At 36.0% G+C, this 17,240-nt stretch overlaps 2 protein-coding genes across 2 annotated transcripts in view; both read left to right on the top strand.

The window, feature by feature from the left end:
* LOC127841096 (RNA polymerase-associated protein CTR9 homolog) overlaps positions 1-17,240 on the top strand; it is an 83,504-nt gene that overhangs the window by 49,636 nt on the left and 16,628 nt on the right. Inside the window, exons 13-17 of the mRNA XM_052369658.1 lie at positions 7,253-7,341; positions 9,687-9,872; positions 14,477-14,564; positions 15,079-15,227; positions 15,648-15,764. Of these exons, the coding sequence (XP_052225618.1) occupies positions 7,253-7,341; positions 9,687-9,872; positions 14,477-14,564; positions 15,079-15,227; positions 15,648-15,764 (629 nt within the window). The remainder of the gene's footprint in view (positions 1-7,252; positions 7,342-9,686; positions 9,873-14,476; positions 14,565-15,078; positions 15,228-15,647; positions 15,765-17,240) is intronic.
* Positions 1,087-1,963, top strand: LOC127841200 (uncharacterized). The gene is made up of 2 exons (XM_052369869.1): positions 1,087-1,275; positions 1,426-1,963. Exons 1-2 carry the CDS (start codon positions 1,138-1,140, stop codon positions 1,783-1,785), a joined length of 498 nt encoding a protein of 165 aa, XP_052225829.1. The 5' UTR covers positions 1,087-1,137; the 3' UTR covers positions 1,786-1,963.

Below are 17,240 nucleotides of genomic sequence, written 5' to 3'. Positions count from 1 at the left end.
CATCTGATCTTAATGAAATATGGTCAGAATGTTTATTCTGATAATAACTGATTTTGAATCGTTACAGGGCTCCCGCTGCCGTTTGCTAGATTCGCCAATGGCGAAAATTAAGCAATTTCAGCGAATGAAATAAACGTTCGGCGAACATTTTTTTCCTGACAAATGCCGTCCCAGATAATAAACTCTTTTAGCTGTAGACTGTGCTTCAATATATCGCCGTGTTATTGACCCCTAAAATTGATACGCAGTCGGCATTATCACTGGTCAGAACCGGTCATCGAGACAAAGGAAAATGACTTGTGTGAAAACAAAACAATGGAGTAATCGTACATCTTATCGGCTTAAATAAACAATAACTGATTAAAGATTAAAGATTGCTGCCAATTTCAATCAATATAAGTAAAAGCCGTTAGCGAATTATCAACTTAGTCACACAATGAACGTAAGTAAAGAAGATGATAATTGATTTTAATTTTGAGAAGTTTGTAATGTTTGTAATGATTAAAGGCTAATTGTGTTACAATTGTGAATGACGATAGATGAAAGGGTATAAAACCTTTGACATTTTCGGCGAAAGTGTCGGAAATTGCGACTGCCATTATGGCGACCATAGGCAATAAGCGTCCTTTGGACTCTGACAAATCTAATGACACGGTCTAAAAAAAATCAAATCTGATTATAGATCATTCAAAGATGTTTGGCTTTCGGAATTCAAGTGGTTAGACTATAATGCAAAATATAAAAAAATGTATTACAAAATATGCATACAGTTTCAAAAATCAAATTCATTCACTTTGGGTGTAGTATGTTGAAAAACGACAACATTTCAAAACACGAAAAATCAAAAAGTAATAAAAAAGAATGACAATCAATATTAAAATGAATATACATGAACAATTTTTATATTATTAATAATATATTAACAATAACAATAATCAATATTAAAATGAATATACATGAACAATTTTTATATTATTAATAATATATTAAAAAGAACAATAATACTTTGTTATGTTCATAATAAATATATATTGACACTTTTAAAAATGAGGTTTTTTGTTTTGAAATTTAGCATATTTAATTTTGTTTATTTCAGATCACAAAGAGGCCTCACAAGCTTGAAGTCTAAAAACATCAATGACAAATGCGCAGGCTGCAGCAATATCCAAAAGTGAAGCGGCTGTAGTGTCGGCTATGACTAATGTGTACTTTGCTGCACAACATACTCTCGCATCATCGTTGGTTCCAGACCTGAACAGATTGTGTGTCTTGCAGGTAAAAAAATAAATAAAACATCTTGAAAACAAATTTGATTTGTTTTAAATTGATTGATTTTGTTTAGGTTTGCTCCAAATATTGAGCAAAATATACTTGAAAACATAAATTATATTTTCAGGATGCAAATTTGTATTAATATATTTTCAGGGTGCAACCCAGCTCAATGACCTTCGAGTTTACAGCCACACGTCATATGAACACAGCTGCGGTGTGTCGGAATTTCAAAACTGTATGGCAGACGTTCTGAGGAGTGATCTTCTCCAGAAGATACAAGACATCATTAAGTACAGTATCATGATCGATGAGAGCACAGACATTTCAGTGAAGCAAAATTTAGTGACCTATGTTAGACTTTTGGAAACTGATGAGTTTGGAATGGCTGAACTTCAAAGAGCAAATGCAGAGAGCATATATGAGAATGTAGTTAATTTGCTTGGTAGAAAGGGAATTGACATTCAACATCTCTCAGAAATTCTATTAAAATTGATAACTTGGAGAACTTGTTGATTTTGTCCATAGACAGCCCACCAATGGAAAAGCTTGATTTCAAACGTGCTTTCAAGATTCGGGCTGGATTGAAATTGAGGCGGATTATGGCCTTCAGCTAAAATGTATGTTCAGGATATCATGTGCTCATGTAATGTAAATTTATCATGTGCTTATTTTATGAACATTTGCTTGAGAAATGATGTGTGTGTATCTCTAAATGTTTTGTTGTACTGTTTTTTTTGCACGCATGAAGTGGATTATGGCCTTCTGCTAAAATGTATGTTCATGATACCATGTGCTCATGTGATGTAAATTTATCATATGCTTACTTTATGAACATGTGCTTGAGTTATGATGTATGTACTTCTATAAATGGTTTGTTGTAAACTGTTTATTTTTGTTATGCACACTTGATGATTATAGTAATAAACATATTAAAGCTTTGTTTTGTAGTATCTATCTTCTTTTACACCCCTTAGCCTAGACTTACAACAGGTGGTTCCTAATGCTTTGCTAAAACTTTGGCTACAGTTTCTAAAATTTGGCTACAAAAAATTACATTTTGCTAAAATGTTGGCTATAGAAATTTTTTGGCCAGGGGGAACCCTGATCGTATATGGGCCATCTGGGGTCAAAAATTAGGTCACCGGGCCAATGCTAGTAAAACCTTGTGTAGATCAAAGAGGTCACAGTTTTCATCACGTCTTAATTAAATTTTGTCAGAATGTATTAATTAATGAAATCTGGCTTGGGATTGTATATGGGTCTGATAGAATTTAAGTTGATGTGGCAAGGTTAGTCAGGTGAGTGATTCAGGGCCATCATGGCCCTCTTGTTTTTAAAGAGTTTTTTGTTGTTGTCTATATTGATTTTCGTATTACTCTAGTGCTAAAATAAAACATACACAAAAGATGATATTTGTAATTTTAGGAACATGGGGTACTGATCGTTTGCAAATTCAGGCACAGGACTGTATTTGTGTAGGTCTTTTAACATTTAAACAAAATAATTAATTTGGTAATTTTTAATTTGGATAATAAAAATCAGTGTTTTTATACTCTTGATTGAGTTGGTCGTATGATTTTCAGACAGACTATTATTTATTGCATTCCTAAGTCCTGTCACTCTAAACAGATAGATTTCCACAATTATTCAATAATTTGTAAGTTTACAGGAAAAAAATGTGAATTTATCATTTTATTTGAGTCAGAACTTTTTATTACAGTTCAGTAGAAAGTCTAAAACAGACCAATGCCTAAGTCCTGTAACATGTAGTTGTATTTTAAGTGTGATTCTAAATTCAATGTGTCTCTCTAAAGCTTGGGGTTATATTGACTCAAATAAATCTGATATGTAGACTTGGTGCCCTACTCCATAATCCTCTTCTTTGTTCATTTATTCCTGGATGTTAATATATTTAAAACATACCAATATGGGTATCCTAATGGTAGTTAAAATTTAGTAAATATTACTTAAACACTCGGCACTAAGTATTGTACTCTAGGCATAGATTTCAGGAAGAAATGACAATTTTAAGTTGAGGCATGATTATTTATGGTCCCCTAATTTTGTGATCTCAAGTCCTCAAACTGTGAGATGGAATTTGCGCGAACTTTTGCAACTTGATAAGTAGATGCTTGTTATGGAAGGATTTGTTGGAGAATTGTTTTTATGCCCCCGGTAGAGTGGCATATAGCAGTTGAACTGTCCGTCAGTCAGTCCGTCCGTCCGTCCGAAAACTTAAACATTGGCCAATAGGGCTGCAACGGGTACCAGAAATATCTGATGATATCGGATCCAACTTCAGATTCGTGGGTACAGATCCACCCCTGGAAATTTCGGTTCCGAATATTTATTTTCATAGCTGTATGTAACCTAGCGCTGTTTTCACGAGTATTGTTTTTAATACAGACTAGTTCTGTTTAAAAAATAAAAGATACGTATAATAGTCGATATTTATTGACATGTGACAGTCAAATAGCAGATCCTTCGGCTTTTATTGTATAAGTGTGTCATTGGCAGGGATCATATTTTTTTCGGTTTTGTCGGTCCTAGACCGATTGGGGTCATGAAAGACCGATTGAAAATCCCAAACAGTCGGTCCGATTCTGTTTGCTAAAATTCCCATGTCATGAAATCGATTACACAGTGTACATGCTAACACACCCTAATGACATTCTTATCTCGATTAGGTGTGATAAACCATTCGCTGCAGTCTCTAAACCGGTCAGGACCGGTTTATTGTACGTCAGACCAGGAATCAAAACCTTGAACAGCGGATTAAAGACGCATCCAAAAAGACGCGTCTGAAAGCACGCGCTGTACATAACTAAACAAAACATGCCGATACATTTTCCACCAGCGTAATAATCCTGTAGTATAATTATGAATGAAAGTCACGGATCTGATCGACAGAACAGCCGGAAGTTATTTTTATAGGCGGAACTTCACATAAAATAGTACACAAGAAAAATAATATACATTGTACAAATCTTTAGTTAAACCGTGTTAGAATCGAAATAATTCGTGTACTTTATAGTTTGTTGTTGAATAACCCATAACCGGAAAATTAGATGCGTGATTTCAAATGCTTAGCACTCGTGATTTAATCCCTACGCATCTAAACTATCGGCCTGTCAGTGCTCATTAGGGCTGCAACGAATCCAAAAAAATTGTTCAGATCCGAATCCGAATCCAAATATGGTATCTTACAGTTTTTCGGATCCGGATCCCTCAGATAAGGGAAAATTATAATTTTCTGTCTAAATTTAAGAAATCAATGTTTTTGAAGTATAATTGGACTAAAAAACATTAATCATTTATTACCAAACAACATAACACATGTCTCGTTTAACATTGTAGCAATGTCAAAATAAAACGAAACCTTAACACTTATTCATTTTATAGTTTGCTAATTTAACATACACTTTTCACTGTTCATACAGTTTGATGTTTGTTTTCAAAAAAATTAACAAATCAACATTGTCCGGGTCCAGGCAAGCCCTATGAGCACTGACAGGTCTCCTGCTGTGGAGAAGATTCTCTAACTGGGCATCGAGGTTCCTTGCATAACAAGATTGCATTTAAATTTAGTACATGACGAAATATGCTTTCAAGACAAAACATTATGCAGGAACACAATTTGACAGGTCCCGAAATTAAGCAAAATTTACCTGAATAACATTCCAGCCACACTGGATCCACTATCGTTGTTTTTAATACAACTCAGAAAGACAATAAGGATTGAAAACTTACTTATTGCCATTAGGAATTGCATTTGTAATGTGTAAATCCTCCATGATTTCGAATTAGTTTTGTTTTCTGCGCTCATTACGTAATGTCCAATGACCAGGGATCATATTTTCCCGCAACATCAATCGGTCTGGATGTAAATGGGGGAAAGTATCCGAAAATTTATGTCCGAAATCATGACAAATTACGTTAAAATATATACCATTGATTTCGCCATTCTTGAAGGTGGTATAATTAATGTACAAGTAAAATTCCAATAGGCATTTATTTTTAAACAGAACATACGAGTTTTCTCAACTGGTTTTTTAATTTGCGATTTGATTGTTGTTTCGCATGCTGTTTTATCAGACTTTTTTCATCATTGTCTATATTATTAATCTGTATACCGATGTTTTAAATCGTTGTCGACTCGATAATAGCTTACAAACATGCACTGAACCAAACAAATGTTTGTACGTAGGTTGGCTACTGAAAATAACAAAACCAAATAATTAAGAAATAATTCGTGCACGTTATTGTTTGTTGTCAAATAATCGACGGCCGATAGTTTAGATGTGTAGGGATTAAATCACGAGTGCTAAGCATTTGAAATCACGCATCTAATTTTCCGGTTGTGGGTTATTCAACAACAAACTATAAAGTACACGAATTATTTCGATTCTAACACGGTTTTACTAAAGATTTGTACAATGTATATTATTTTTCTTGTGTACTATTTTATGTGAAGTTCCGCCTATAAAAATAACTTCCGGCTGTTCTGTCGATCAGATCCGTGACTTTCATTCATAATTATACTACAGGATTATTACGCTGGTGGAAAATGTATCGGCATGTTTTGTTTAGTTATGTACAGCGCGTGCTTTCAGACGCGTCTTTTTGGATGCGTCTTTAATCCGCTGTTCAAGGTTTTGATTCCTGGTCTGACGTACAATAAACCGGTCCTGACCGGTTTAGAGTCTGCAGCGATTGGTTTATCACACCTAATTGAGATAAGAATGTCATTAGGGTGTGTTAGCATGTACACTGTGTAATCGATTTCATGACATGGGAATTTTAGCAAACATAATCGGACGGACTGTTTGGGATTTTCAATCGGTCTTTCTTGACCCCAATCGGTCTAGGACCGACAAAACCGAAAAAAATATGATCCCTGCCAATGACACACTTATACAATAAAAGCCGAAGGATCTCGAATGATCTGCTATTTGACTGTCACATGTCAATAAATATCGACTATTATACGTATCTTTTATTTTTTAAACAGAACTAGTCTGTATTAAAAACAATATTCGTGAAAACAGCGCTAGGTTACATACAGCTATGAAAATAAATATTCGGAACCGAAACTTCCAGGGGTGGATCCGTACCCGCGAATCTGAAGTTGGATCCGATATCATCGGATATTTCGGGTACCCATGGCAGCCCTAGTGCTCATAGGGCTTGCCTGGACCCGGACAATGTTGATTTGTTAATTTTTTTGAAAACAAACGTCAAACTGTATGAACAGTGAAAAGTGTATGTTAACGAGCAAACTATAAAATGAATAAGTGTTAAGGTTTCGTTTTATTTTGACATTGCTACAATGTTAAACGAGACATGTGTTATGTTGTTTGGTTATAAATGATTAATGTTTTTTAGTCCAATTATACTTCAAAAACATTGATTTCTTAAATTTAGACAGAAAATTATAATTTTCCCTTATCTGAGGGATCCGAATCCGAAAAACTGTAAGATACCATATTTGGATTCAGATTCGGATCTGAACAATTTTTTTGGATTCGTTGCAGCCCTATTGGCCAAAATTTTTGCTTTTTTGAAGAAAGCATTTTTGGCATGCATGTCTATCTTATGGAGCTGCACATTTTGAGTAGTGAAAGGTCAAGGTCATTCTTCAAGGTCAAAACTAAAAAAAATACAATCCAAGGGAAGTAATAAACTTTAAAAGGGAGATAATTTCTAAACCTGCCAAATGATATATTGAAATTTTATTTCAAAGCGGCGCAATAGGGGTCATTGTATTTCTGACAAACACATCTCTTGTTCCCTTTGTTTTTTTGTCTGCAGTAGAACATATTGTGTTTTTGTCTGCTTTTGTCAAAGATGAGTTGTCGGGGGCATCATGGTCCATGACACATTCCTAGTTTCCATAATGTGTGTTGCAACCCTGACTACTGGTAGTGTACCATATTGCTGCAGATGATATTGTTTTAGATCATTCTTTCTGCGTGTGCAGGTTACCTACGGCTTGGTTGCATGGCGAGAGACAGGGGGCAGATTTACGAGGCTTCAGACTGGTTTAAAGAGGCCTTACAAATTAATCAGGTAGGCTGTTGGACTTGTCTGCATCTTCAAACACACTCTGTTGTTTATCACTTGTTGGATTTTGCAAAAAAACAATATCACAAAATATTATCCTAATTAGTTTACCATCAACCAAATAAACACATGGCAACCAGCGGGCCAAGTTCTTTGTTATTTATGGGATGTGTTTCTGGAAATATATTTACACACAGGAGATATGGTGTACAAAATTTTATAGTTTTCAATGAACCTTTGAACTACTCTTTAATACATATCTAGCTGTTGGTTATTTTTAGGCATTACAGATTTTTATTATTTCTCAATAGGGTGTCTTACAAAAGATTCTGACATAAAAGAGCAAATACAAAACAATATTGTTTTCACCATTGTTTTTAGCTCACCTGAGCAAAATGTGCTCAATGGTCAGCTGTTGTAATCACCTTTTGTGTGTCGTCTGTCATTATCATTTGCCTTGTAAACACTCTAGAGCCACATTTATTGTCCAGTCTTCATGAATCTTGAAGAGAACATCAATTTCATTGATATCTTGGACGAGTTCAAAAATGACCCCCATCAGGGGGCGGTCAGTTTTCCATATAATGGCTTTAGTAAAACCTTGTTAGCACTCTAGAAGACATACTAATTTCCAATCTTCATAAAGCTTCGTCAGAACATTTGTTTTAATAATATGAGTTGTGTTCTGAGAAAACTGGGCATAATGCATGTGCATTAAATGTCGTCCCAGATTAGCCTGTGCAGTCCGCACAGGTTAATCAGGGACGACACTTTCCGCTTAAATGACATTTTTCGTTTATATGAAGTCTCTTCTTAGCAAAACTCTATTTTAGGCGGAAAGTGTCGTCCCTGATTAGCCTGTGTGGACTGCACAGGCTAATCTGGGATGAAACTTTACGCACATGCTTTATGCCCAGTTTTCTCAGAAAGCGACTCATATATTTGTTGATTTCGAAAATTGTGCAGGTCTAGTGAAAAACATGGCCTCCAAGGGCAGGGAATATTTCCTTATATGGCTATAGTAAATCCTTGTTAACACTCTAGAAGACACACTTATTGACCAATCTTCATTAAACTTGGCCAGAACATTTATTTTTATAATATCTTTGTTGGGTTCGAAAATGGATCCGGTCTGTTGAAAAACATGGCCCCCAGGCAGTAGGGCATTTTTTCTTTTATGGCTATAGTAAAATTTTGTATAACACTCTAGAAGACACATCGATTGTCCAATCTTCATGAAACTTGGCCAGAACTTTTGTTGTAATGATATCTTGGATGAGTTAAAAAATGATTCCAGTCTGGTGAAAAAATATCTTCATGAAACTTGGGCTGCACAGAACAGGTCAGTTCCTTTGTATCTCAGGCTGGCGACTTAGGGCCTTCAGGACTTGTTGTTCTTGTCAAACTGACCCCTTGAAATGAAAGAATTTATAATTTAATATAAAAATTAATATAAAATTGATTATCTGAAAGTAATAAACAAGTTGAATCAAAAACAAAAAGCCATTTATTAGCGAGACTTTTTAAATAAGGGTCCTGTTACCACCAGATTTTGTTTTAGGGACATAAATGTGATTGGCCAAATGCTTGTTACAATTGAATACTGCAAACTCATTGCATTGTATTGTGTTGCATTAATTTTTAGCTCGGTGTTCAGAGAAAACCGGAGGTATTGTCATAGCCAGCTTGTCGTTTTGTCCGCTGTCCGATGTCCGCGTCGTGCTAAAACCTTAATATTTTGTTAAGGTTTTGAACATTGGCTCTAAAATCAAATTGCTCCCACCTACAACTCTGAAACTTCATATGTAGATGCACCTTGATGAGTTACACGCCACACCCATTTTAGGCTCACTAGGTCAAAGGTCAAGGTCACTGTGACTTAAAAAAAAATAAAATCTGACAAGCTTTCATTTATTCACAACTGCATCCATAGCCAAGCGTGGCACCTGTTATGCGGTGCTCTTGTTATTCATTTTGTTGTTAAAGCGAAATAAAGACATATGGATTTGTATTGTTTTTTATAAGGGTGTTTTATCATTACGATGTGCTAGATAGATGGCACATGATGAACATGGCTAGCATCCTATAGTTACCTATGGACTAATTCTGTAAACAATTGCCTACCTACAGAAGCCTTTGTTTTTAAATTAGAAATCTGCCAATATATGTGTCAATGAAATCGTTATTTAAAAAAAAACAAGGAAAATTCGGAAATTTCTTGTAGGACAATATAATTTATTCCCAGTAACACAATTCATCCTGTGTTAGATTCCAATAAAAATAGTTTTGCAGAAATATTAGCATTTACCACAAAAATGACCATCTGGATTTTGTTATTTAAATGTTAACAGGACCATCCAGATGCTTGGTCCCTCATTGGTAACCTGCATCTAGCCAAGCAGGAGTGGGGACCGGGACAGAAGAAGTTTGAGCGCATCCTTGACCGCCCTAGCACCAAGGACGACGCCTATTCCCTTATCGCCCTCGGCAACGTTTGGCTGCAAACGCTGCATATACCCATGAAAGACAAGGCTAAGGTGAGGCTTGTTAGTTAACCTGAGCGTGTCAGTCAAAGGTGGGCAAGTTATTATGGTTATTTTTTTTCCGTACAATTACTTCTCTGAAGCAATCTTGTAAACTTTGTCTATACTTGGCAGGAATGTTGCTGGGTTTATTCTATAGGGAATTTCTTCAATTCAAGGAAATAACAATTACATTTAAGTACGAGTTATTTGTGCTTCATTGACCTATAAATATTGATAATTTAGACACTATTTTGATTCATGCTCGATAAAATCAATGGTGTGATTTAAAGAACTACCCAAATATTTTTGTTTTGCTGAGGTTTGTGATTCTTTTTTGGGGTTCTTTACTGGTAGGTCAAATTATGTTCTTTTTTTTATAGAAATCTCGTCAAGAGTCATATTTGTACCTTCTTATTAGCTCATCTATTTTTTGAAAAAAAATTATGAGCTATTGTCATCACCTTGGCGTCGGCGTCCGGTTAAGTTTTGTGTTTAGGTACACTTTTCTCATAAAGTATCCATGCTATTGCATTCAAACTTAGTACACTTACTTACTATCATGAGGGGACTGGGCAGGCAAAGTTAGATAATTCTGGCTTGCATTTTGACAGAATTATGTGCCCTTTTTATACTTATAAAATTGAAAATTTGGTTAAGTTTTGTCTTTAGGTCCATTTAATTTCTTAAGTATTAAAGCTATTGCTTTCATACTTGCAACACTTACTAACTATCATAAGGGGACTTTGCAGGCAAAGTTATATAACTCTGACTGGCATTTTGACAGAATTATGTGCCCTTTTTATACTTAGAAAATTGAAAATTTGGTTAAGTTTTGTGTTTAGGTCCACTTTTTTTCCTAAAGTATCAAAGCCATTGCTTTCATACTTGCAAAACTTACTAACTATCGTAAGGGGACTGTGCAAGCAAAGTTATGTAACTCTGACTGGCATTTTGACGGAATTATGGGCCCTTTTTATTCTTAGATAATTGAAAATTTGGTTAATTTTTGTGTTTAGGTCCACTTTTTTCTTAAAGTATCAAAGCCATTGCTTTCATACTTGCAAAACTTACTAACTATCGTAAGGGGACTGTGCAGGCAAAGTTATGTAACTCTGACTGGCATTTTGACAGAATTATGTGCCCTTTTTATACTTAGAAAATTGAAAATTTGGTTAAGTTTTGTGTTAAGGTCCATTATTTTCCTAAAATATCAAAGCCATTGCTTTCATACTTGCAACACTTACTAACTATCGTAAGGGGATTGTGCAGGATAAGTTATGTAACTCTGACTGGCATTTTGACGGAATTATGGGCCTTTTATACTTAAAAATTAGGTTAAGTTTTGTGTTTTGGTCCACTTTACCCCTAAAGTATCATAGATATTGCTTTCATACTTGGAACACTCGCAAACTATCATAAGGGGACAGTAAAGGACAAGTTGCATAACTCTGGTTGTCATTTTTACTGAATTATGGCCCTTTTTGACTTAGTAACTTTGAATATATGGTTACATTTTGTGTTTAGATTCACTTTTTACTTCTAAAGTATCAAGGCTATTGCTTTTAAACTTTAAATACTTTCATGCTATCATGAGGGTACTGTACCTGGCAAGTTGAATTTTACCTTGATTTTTGAATGACCTTGACTCTCAAGGACAATTGAATCTGTCCAAACCATCCCCTACCCCTACCCCCCATCCCCCCCAATCCCCCCTCAATCCCCCCCATTATTATTTTTTTAATTAAAGATCATCTAATAAATGACCACCACACCCTCACACTATACCCACCCCCACCCCAAAAAATTAATTTTTATGCACCCGTTAGGGTGGCATATAGCAGTTGAACTGTCCGTCAGTATGTCAGTCTGTCAGTCCAAAAAAAACTTCAACATTGGCCATAACTTTTTCACTTTTTAAGATAGCAACTTGATATTTGGCATGCATGTGTATCTCATGGAGCTGCATATTTTGAGTGGTGAAAGGTCAAGGTCGTCCTCTAAGGTCAAATGTCAAATTTATGGTGTCTGTCCGTCGGAAAATTTTAACATTAGCCATAACTATTTCATTATTAAAGATAGCAGCATGATATCTGGCATGCATGTGTATCTCATGGAGCTGAACATTTTGAGTGGTGAAAGGTGAAGGTGAAGGTCATCCTTCAAGGTCAAATGTCAAATATATGGCGTCTGTCCGTCCGAAAACTTTAACATTGGCCATAACTTTTTTAATATTGAAGATAGCAACTTGATTTTTGGCATGCATGTGTATCTCATGAAGCTGCACATTTTGAGTGGTGGAAGTTCAAGGTCAAGGTCATCCTTCAAGGTAAAAATAAAAAAAATTAAAGCGGCGTTCATATGAAGCTGCACATTTTGAGTGAGTGGTGAAAGTTCAACGTCATCCTTTAAGGTCAAGGTCATCCTTCAAGGTCAAAGGTAAAAAAACAAATAAAAAATTTCAAAGCAGCATTATCATGAAGCTGCACATTTTGAGTGGTGGAAGTTCAAGGTCAAGGTCATCCTTAAAGGTCAAAGGTCAATTTTTTTTATTCAAAGCAGCGTTATCATGAAGCTGCACATTTTTAGTGGTGTAGGTTCAAGGTCAACGTCATCCTTCAAGGTCAAGGTCATCCTTCAAGGTCAAAGGTCAAATTTTTAACCAGGTTTTCCGAAGGAAAAAACTGGTTATTAGATTGGCGAATGCGGGCGGGCTGGCTGGCTGGCGGGCTGGCTGGCTGGCGGGCTGGCGGAACAAGCTTGTCCGGGCCATAACTATGTCGTTCATTGTCAGATTTTAAAATCATTTGGCACATTTGTTCACCATCATTGGACGGTGTGTCGCGCGAAATAATTACGTCGATATCTCCAAGGTCAAGGTCACACTTCGAGTTCAAAGGTCAAAAATGGCCATTAATGAGCTTGTCCGAGCCATAACTATGTCGTTCATTGTCAGATTTTAAAATCATTTGGCACATTTGTTCACCATCATTGGACGGTGTGTCGCGCAAAATAATTACGTCAATATCTCCAAGGTCAAGGTCACACTTTGAGTTCAAAGGTCAAAAATGGCCATAAATGAGCTTGTCCTGGCCATAACTATGTCATTCATTGTGAGATTTTAAAATCATTTGGCACATTTGTTCACCATCATGGGACTGTGTGTCGCACAAAAGAATCACGTCAATATCTCCAATGTCAAGGTCGCCACGACTAAAAATAGATATTTTTAAAAAACAAACTTACAAAGGGGGTTAATTTTGTTTGTTCATTTCAAAAGTTCAGTTTGAGTTTTCTTCCTTTATCAGATTTTTTTTTCACAATGAAAACCTGGTTTTGTGACAATTTTGTCCCTTGTTTTTTTTTAAATCAAAGCTGCACATTTTGAGTGGTGGAAGTTTAAGGTCAAGGTCATCCTTCAAGGTAAAAAAATAAATAATTCAAAGCGGGGATCTCATAAAGCTGCACATTTTGAGTGGTGGAAGTTCAAGGTCAAGGTCATCCTTCAAGGTCAAGGTCATCCTTCAAGGTCAAAGGTAAAAAAAATAATAAAAAATATCAAAGCGGCGAATCATGAAGCTGCACATTTTGAGTGGTGGAAGTTCAAGGTCAAGGTCATTCTTCAAGGTCACAGTCACAGTCATCCTACAAGGTCAAAGATGAAAAAAATAATTTCAAAGCGGCATTATCATGAAGCTGCACATTTTGAGTGGTGGAAGTTCAAGATCATCCTTCAAGGTCAAGGTCATCCTTCAAGGTCAAAAGTCAAAATAATAATATTTCAATGCGGCCTTCTCATAAAGCTGAACATTTTGAGTGGTGGAAGTTCAAGGTCAAGGTCATCCTTCAAGGTCAAAGGTAAAAAAATATAAAAAATAATAATTTCAAAGCGACGCCATAGGCAGGGGTGTGATTTTTCTGCGGATTTCTGCGGATCTGGTTTTCCGGGGTCATGTCCGCGATTCGCGTAAATTCGAAAAAAAAATGGGCGAAAGTACGACGGAATCCGCGGGTATCTTTCATAAGCGGCCCGAAAAAACCCTCGGCCTGCAAAACCTCTCCGCATGTTACACTGGTATTCTGTCTTTGCATTTTTTGAAACGAGCTGTCATTTGCTGTCGTTTCCCAATCTTCCAATTATATCGGTCTTTTAAAATGTTTTTCATATTTCTTTGCTGATTCGATTGCAAATGGCGACTTTGTGAAGCGTTAATGAAGACGAACGAACGAATCTCACAAAATTTGGAGATTTAACAATTATTGAAAAACAAATTTAAATGGGAAAGGGAAGAAACAACTGTGGATATAAATCAGAAAGCGATACCACTTTCTGAATGGGTACGGAAGATCGACTGTCTTGGTAAGGCTTAAGTCATATTCTATTCATGTGAAAAAAAAATTAAACTACGTCAACTGTGGTTAATTGTCGTTAGTTGAACACTATCCTTTGTGATTGAAATTGAGTAAGGTCCCTACACCTTTAAAAAGAAAAATAGATGAGCGTTCTGCACCCGCAAGGCGGTGCTCTTGTATGAAAACTTATTTTTAGTGCAAATAAACACTGATCATCACATACACATTTTAAGCCACACTTATTAAACCACAATCGTGTCTTTCAGCTAAAGCGCCACCAGGACAGAGCCTTGGCCATGTACAAGCAGGTCTTGAGATATGATGACAGAAATATCTGGGCCGCTAATGGCATCGGTCAGTGAACTTTCTACCGTAATGTTTATTTCAATTGAGGAAACCTTGATGATGTCAGGTTACTATGTTTAGTCACAGTTTTATTTGTTGAAAGTAAACAGTTTCACAAAGGTCATAATAAGCAGGGATTGTATATAAACAGTTAAGCAGCAAAAAAAGGAGTATGGTGTTTGGGGAGAATGCATCGCACAGTACATCTTTGCTTAACACAACCTTTTTGGATTGCCTACATAAACACCCATAGCCAAGGTAAAATCTGTCAGATGTGAACAAATTGTAAATACAAGGCATAGTTATTCTTTATTGTAAATCATGAAATAACAAACACACATGATGAATAAATACTGTTAAAGCACTTGAGTTCAACCAATCAAAGACTTGTAAAGGTCAATGATAAGTTTGTTTCTCAATGAAATAAGATTAATTACAAATATATTTTCTTAATTCGGTTGATACCCATTAACAGACAAATTGCAAAAAGACAAAACCCAAATTATTTAACCTACCTGTGCAGGTTGTGTTCTGGCACATAAAGGCTGCATCAATGAGGCGAGAGACGTGTTTGCCCAGGTAAGGGAGGCCACTGCAGACTTCTGTGATGTCTGGCTGAACATTGCTCACATCTACGTGGAACAGAAGCAGTTTGTGGCAGCCGTACAGATGGTAAGTTGAGGGGAGCAGAACTTGATCAAATTTAAGGGAAAAAAATGTAGCCTGATAGAAATTTCTATAGGCAAATTGGTAAAATTTTAAAGTGTTGTGGCTTTGCCTTTCACAGGAATGTAGGCACTTTGTTGTAGGGTCCTGCTGGTCAATGACCTGTCCTAGTGAACACTATAATAAAAGCATTAATAACAGATATGAATTGTGGTCTGTGTAAATACAGATTTAATTGGGGCAAGATTCCACAAGTTTGATGACAACATGCTGATTTACCATTTTTTATCATTTGATGCAGGCTTGCTACATGTTTTTTGTTCACATGATAGTAAAAAAAATGGCTATTTATTTCATTTTCTTTTATGTTGACTGCAAAATGTTTAATAGCGTGATTGAGTGTGTGTGTCTTGCCTATCTTAACAGTATGAAAACTGCCTGAAGAAGTTTTTTAAGTACCACAATACGGAGGTGATGGTGTATCTGGGACGGGCCTACTACAAGTGTGGGAAACTGAGGGAATGCAAAAACATCCTCCTTAAGGTAATTAAAGCCTTATTGCACAAACTCTGTACTGAGTTATTGTTAGGCTGCATCTTGAAAAGCCATAATTGTTCTGAATCACCATGTTATTTTTAGGGTATTTTTGAGTGTTTTTTTTAGCTCACCTGAGCACAACTTGCTCATGGTGAGCTTTTGTGATCACCTTTTGTCCGTCGTGCGTCATCTGTCATGCGTCGTCAACATTTTGCCTTGTGAACACTCTATAGGCCACATTTATTGTCCGATGTTCATGAAACTTGGTCAGAACATTTGTCCAATTGATACCTCGACTGAGTTCGAAACTGGGTCATGCTGGGTCATAAACTAGGTCACTAGGTCAATAAAAAGAAAAACCTTGTGAAAACTGTAGAAGTCACATTTGATGCCCAATCTTCATGTAACTGTGTCACAATGTTTGTCTAAATGATGTGTTGGTTGAGTTCAAAAATGGTTTCGGTCCGATGAAAAACATGGCCGCCAGTTGGCGGGGCAGTATTCCTTATATGGCTATAGAGAAACCTTGTGAACACTCTAGAAGTCACAATTTTTGCCCAATCATCATGAAACTTGTTCAAAACATTGGTTTCATTGATATCTCGGACGAGTTCGAAAATGGTCCAGATTGGTGGAAATACATGGCCGCCAGGGGGCGGGGCAATTTTCTCTATATGTATATAGTGAAAACATGTGAACACTCTAGAAGTCACATATTTGGTCCAATCTTCATGAAATTGGGTCAGAACATGTGTTTTCTGGATATGACAGTTGAGTTCGAAAATGGTTCAGATCGGTAAAAAAACATGGCCGCCAGGGGGGGGGGGTCATTTTCCTTATTTTTATATAGTAAAAAAATGCTTGTGAACACTCTAGAAGTCACATTTTTTGCCTTATCATCATAATTTTTTTTCTAAACATCGATTTTATAGATATCGCCCATGAGTTTGAAAATGGTCATGATGTGTGGAAAAACATGGCCGCCAGGGGGTGGGGCAGTTTTCTTTCTATGTATACATGAATAGTGAAAACATGTAAACAGTAAAGTTAACAAAAATCTGATAAGCCAAAATGTTAAAGAAAGATAACCTGTACATACTTTAGATTTAACTTTCTTATAGTTAACTCCCTTGTTTAACCTGCTTCCCTAATCTATTTTAGTTCACCTCTTGAATTTGTTAGACCCCTTGGTTTGAAAACACTTAAAGGGTAAATACTTCAAAATGCATATTTTTCTATTATAATGACATTTAGGGCTAAGTTGTCATTTCTTGTGTAAATCTGTACTTATTGTTTTGTCACATTTGTTATCAGTTTGTAGCAAATTAATTAATCTATAATGGAACTATTACTGATAACCCATCTTTGAGAAAACTCCTACAGAGTTCCCCAGAGTTAAGATAATAACCCATCTTTGAGAAAACTCCTACAGAGTTCCCCAGAGTTAAGATAACTGATAAGAAAGATGAAATGTGCTCTTCA

Source organism: Dreissena polymorpha, chromosome 1 (genome assembly GCF_020536995.1).
Source record: "Dreissena polymorpha isolate Duluth1 chromosome 1, UMN_Dpol_1.0, whole genome shotgun sequence".
NCBI classification, from domain to species: Eukaryota; Metazoa; Mollusca; class Bivalvia; order Myida; family Dreissenidae; genus Dreissena; species Dreissena polymorpha.
The sequence above is the reverse complement of the archived record's forward strand: the minus strand, read 5'-3'. Positions and strand labels throughout refer to the sequence as shown.